Raw genomic sequence first — 3,978 nt, forward strand, 5'->3', positions numbered from 1 at the left:
TATACTAAGACTCATATTTACCAAACGTAGCAGGAGATTGCCGTTTACCAAACCTGGAAGGAGTTTTTTCAAATCATATACGAAATTTACACTTTGAATCTCGATCAAGGCTTAGGATTTCGCGCAGAATTTCGTGTATAAAAGCTAAATAAAATCAGTATGAAATATGTATATAACTACATGGTTTTTTATTGGAGCTGTTAATCGACGAATAAGCCTGTCTTCTTGGATTGTTATTCCACCAGCTGGTTCTTGTCCTAGTAGGTCCTTTAGATATTGAGGAAATCCAAGGTCGAAACTGTCGTCATCCATCAACACTTTCCTTACTATTCCAGGCGTTGTGATGATGACACTGGGCTTTCCGAACATAAATGACTTGTACATCCCTCCTGCCCCGAACCTATAATCATTTGTTTAACACAACAGAACAAAAATAAAACATGAATAATATTGAACGTCTACTACAATAGGATTTAGCAACGTACAAATTCTGTAGCTAAACAGCAAAATCCGTCGCTAATCCTATTTAGCGATGGATAGCAACGGATTATCAAGAAATTATGTTAGCTACGAGCAATTTAGCGACGGATTAGCGATGAAATCCATAGCTAATTCCAGTTCTTTTTGTAGTGATCAGATCTAGGGACGGGTCTAACATTGATGCGAGTTCACTTGAACCCATAACTTTTAGCTTGTACTTGAGTTTATTTGTATAAAATTCATTGGAATTTCCAAACTACTGAACTATGACCCAGAAAAAAAACAGAGTAATCATGGTTCAATGTGAATTTGATTCGTGAACCCATAGAATTAAAATTTTGAATTCGCCTCTGAATCTATATATCATCAGAAAACTTACCTAGTAACAAAGTAAGATATAAATGTGCCAAGATCACCACCTAATTTGAAACTTCGGAAGAAGAAAAGCATGTTGCCAATGAATGGCCAGCCCATGTCACCTGGAGGCACTTGATATTCCTTTGAACTAAATTTGAATGAATAATACCAGCCATTTTCTCTCTTTAGCACACTAATAAGGGTTAAAATCCCTACTGCCAAAACTGTGTACAAGAACACTGAATCGTGCTCCATTCTTTTTTTTTTTTTTTTTTTTTTTTACTTTTCTCTATTTGTGATGCTGGTCTTAATATATAGACTTTAGTAGGGTATCAATGGTGCGGTTTGACCGGTTATTTTTATAAAACTATACCATATTGATTTTTTGATTACTTTACTACACATCAAGTTTAGACTAGTTAAATTAAAGCTGTCTCAATCATCTCGATTTCTCTTTCTTATCGGTACGGTTTGATAATGTTTTGGTAATTTTTATAAACGTCATCTAAAAGTCGCATTCTTTGTTAAAATGTCCGATTCACCATGTAATATAATACTTAGCAAATTTTAATATAATGCAAAAAGAATACAACTCTCATGACTACATGAGACTAATATGATTCTATATAAAGTTACAAACTATTCGTGACAATGAGAAGTTGACTTACGATTTGGTTCGGTTTTTTTATTTTTCTTTAACATCCCTAGACGTGATAGCATCGAAGGGACTCGGATGACCAAGTTGGCTGACAAATTTAATCATATGTGAAAATTGCATTAAATTAAGTTAGTTTATCCTAGCGAGGTTGGGTTGTTAAAATTGTTTTGACACCTAAGCGACTTAAGGGTTCAGTAACTAATTAAGTTATCGTATACTTGCTAAATACCTAGATAGGCCTTTAAACTTGACATTATTTGTAAGTTAGACATTTTAATTTTGCTTTAACTCGACTAAAATGTATTTTGTCAGTACAAGAAAATATAGATATCGCAACAAAAAAATTTATATTTGGCAACAACTTGGTTTTATTGTTGGCAAATGATTTTTTTGTTGCCAAAGAATTTTATTTTATTTCCATAGTATTGATTATTGTTTCAAAAAGTACTTTTGGCAACCAAAAAAAAAAAGTTATTGCACGTTGTTGCAATAACAGCCGTTGGGAAAAGTTCATGCAACAAAATATTTTTTTTTGTTGCCAAAAGTACTTTTTGCAACAATAATCAATTTATGACAACAAAAAAAAAAATTGTTGAGACATATTTTTTTTCTTGTAGTGATCTGAAGAAAGTTACGAGGCAGGAAAAGAGGAGGAAGGGAGAGAATTTCTTTTAATATATTAATTGACAAGATAATATGTAGTTTAAGTTGGGGGGTTACAAAAAATTTTGGAAGAAAATAGCTGGAATGTTAATAATCTAAATTATGGTTAAGATCTTGCATTAATCAATCAAATTTTAGCCATTAATTTTAATTTATGCCATGTGTTTTTAATTCAAGTAAGAACTTGAGGAAAATGGAGAGAATAGAAATGGACAGGAGCCGGATCCGATTCTTGGCAACTTGGCATGCAAAATAAAATCTCTATATTTATATTTATGAATGAAGTCAAATGGTGCTTTAGAGTTAAATTTATAATGTTATATGAAGTGATTATTCCACAATGAAATGTAAAAATGAGTTTGGTGATTTATTAAAACTATTGGTATTTTCAGGTTTATTTAAAATTTGAATTCATATTTAGACATTAATATTCAGGATAGTTTTCTTCTAACCCTATAAATTTAGGTCTTCTTTAATTAGTGAAGTGGCTAAAGAAAACCTGCAAGTATAAATACGACTTTAAAAAAGAGCAATCCAGTACACCAAGCTCCCGCTATGCGCGGGGTCCACAAAAAGGTCGGATCACAAGGGTCTATTTGTACGCAGCATTATCCTGCATTTTTGCAAGAGGTTGTTTCCACACCTTGAATCCGTAACTTACTGGTCACATGGCAGTGACTTTACCAGCTACTCCAACAGCTTTATCCTGCATTTCTGCAAGAGGCTATTTCCATGCCTTGAACCCGTGACCTGCTGGTCACATGGCATTAACTTTACCAGTTACTCCAAAGCTCCCCTTCAAAATATAAAATGACTTTGTTAGTATATCTTAAAAAATATGCTACTCCCTTTGTCTCAAAATAGTTGTCGGGTTTTTCATTTACACATCCCTTAAAAAAACATTAATAAGGGAAGTACTTAATTGACTATTTTATTCTCTTAAAACATTGCACCATGTTATTTCTCCACAATAAATATTTATTATATATTTATGCCAACTGCACCAATGAAGTAGTCCCTTTTCAATGTTGAAATTAATGGGAAAAATTAAAACTACTTAATATTAGCTTAGTATTTAAAATGAAAACTATTGTGAGACAGATATTTTTAGAAAGGACTATAAGTATTTTTAGACGGAGGGAGTAATATCGTTCAAATTATGTTGTCATTTCTATGATCTTAGATAGATATGCACAGGTAATAGTATCAAAGGGGACGGGATATTGATGTAATCCAATTTGAATAACTAATCCTATGTGAAAACTGCGTTAATTAGTTTAACTTAATTAGAGGTAGGGTAAACCAATTTTAACTTATCCTGCCTTTATGAAAAAAAAGGGAGATATTAACGGTACAAGACAAAATCATTTTACTTAATATTGTTGATCCAAAATCAGTTACTCCTTTCTGAATGAAGTTGGAAAGTGACTTTTCAAAACTGGTTTTATCAGTGAAGTCAAGTCATATGCTTTCATCTACTGCAGTCCCCATGAGTACCAATTATGGGTCTCTGTGTATTGCTGGCTTTTCCAGTACTACTCCTAAGATATATAAGTACAAGACAAAATCATCTCACTCAATTAGTAGATATTATGCTATTCGTTTGTTCAAACGTCTCATTCTACCTGCATGGGCATAAAATTTTGTATATAGAATTATTAAATGAGTATGGACTGGAAAACGATGCACGTTTTGGTGGCATCTTTAATTTTGTGACTTGAGTCTTGGTTGCGCTCACTTACTGATATGAATGATATAAAGTCTAACAGATTGTAGATCCTAAAGGCTATATATTAAAAACAACTGATCACCTAATTAGC

The 3,978-nt window shown here is 32.5% G+C and overlaps 1 protein-coding gene across 1 annotated transcript; it reads right to left on the reverse strand.

Annotated features, from left to right (window-relative positions):
* On the reverse strand, window positions 1-1,092 carry LOC132031787 (ent-kaurenoic acid oxidase 2-like). Its single transcript, XM_059421693.1, has 2 exons — window positions 860-1,092; window positions 1-400 (listed from the first exon to the last, which is right to left on the reverse strand). The coding sequence occupies exons 1-2, from the start codon at window positions 1,090-1,092 to the stop codon at window positions 145-147; spliced, it is 489 nt and encodes a 162-aa protein (XP_059277676.1). The 3' UTR covers window positions 1-144.
* Window positions 1,093-3,978: the final 2,886 nt, after the last annotated feature.

The sequence above is a fragment of the Lycium ferocissimum genome, chromosome 9 (assembly GCF_029784015.1).
Source record: "Lycium ferocissimum isolate CSIRO_LF1 chromosome 9, AGI_CSIRO_Lferr_CH_V1, whole genome shotgun sequence".
Lineage (NCBI taxonomy): Eukaryota > Viridiplantae > Streptophyta > Magnoliopsida > Solanales > Solanaceae > Lycium > Lycium ferocissimum.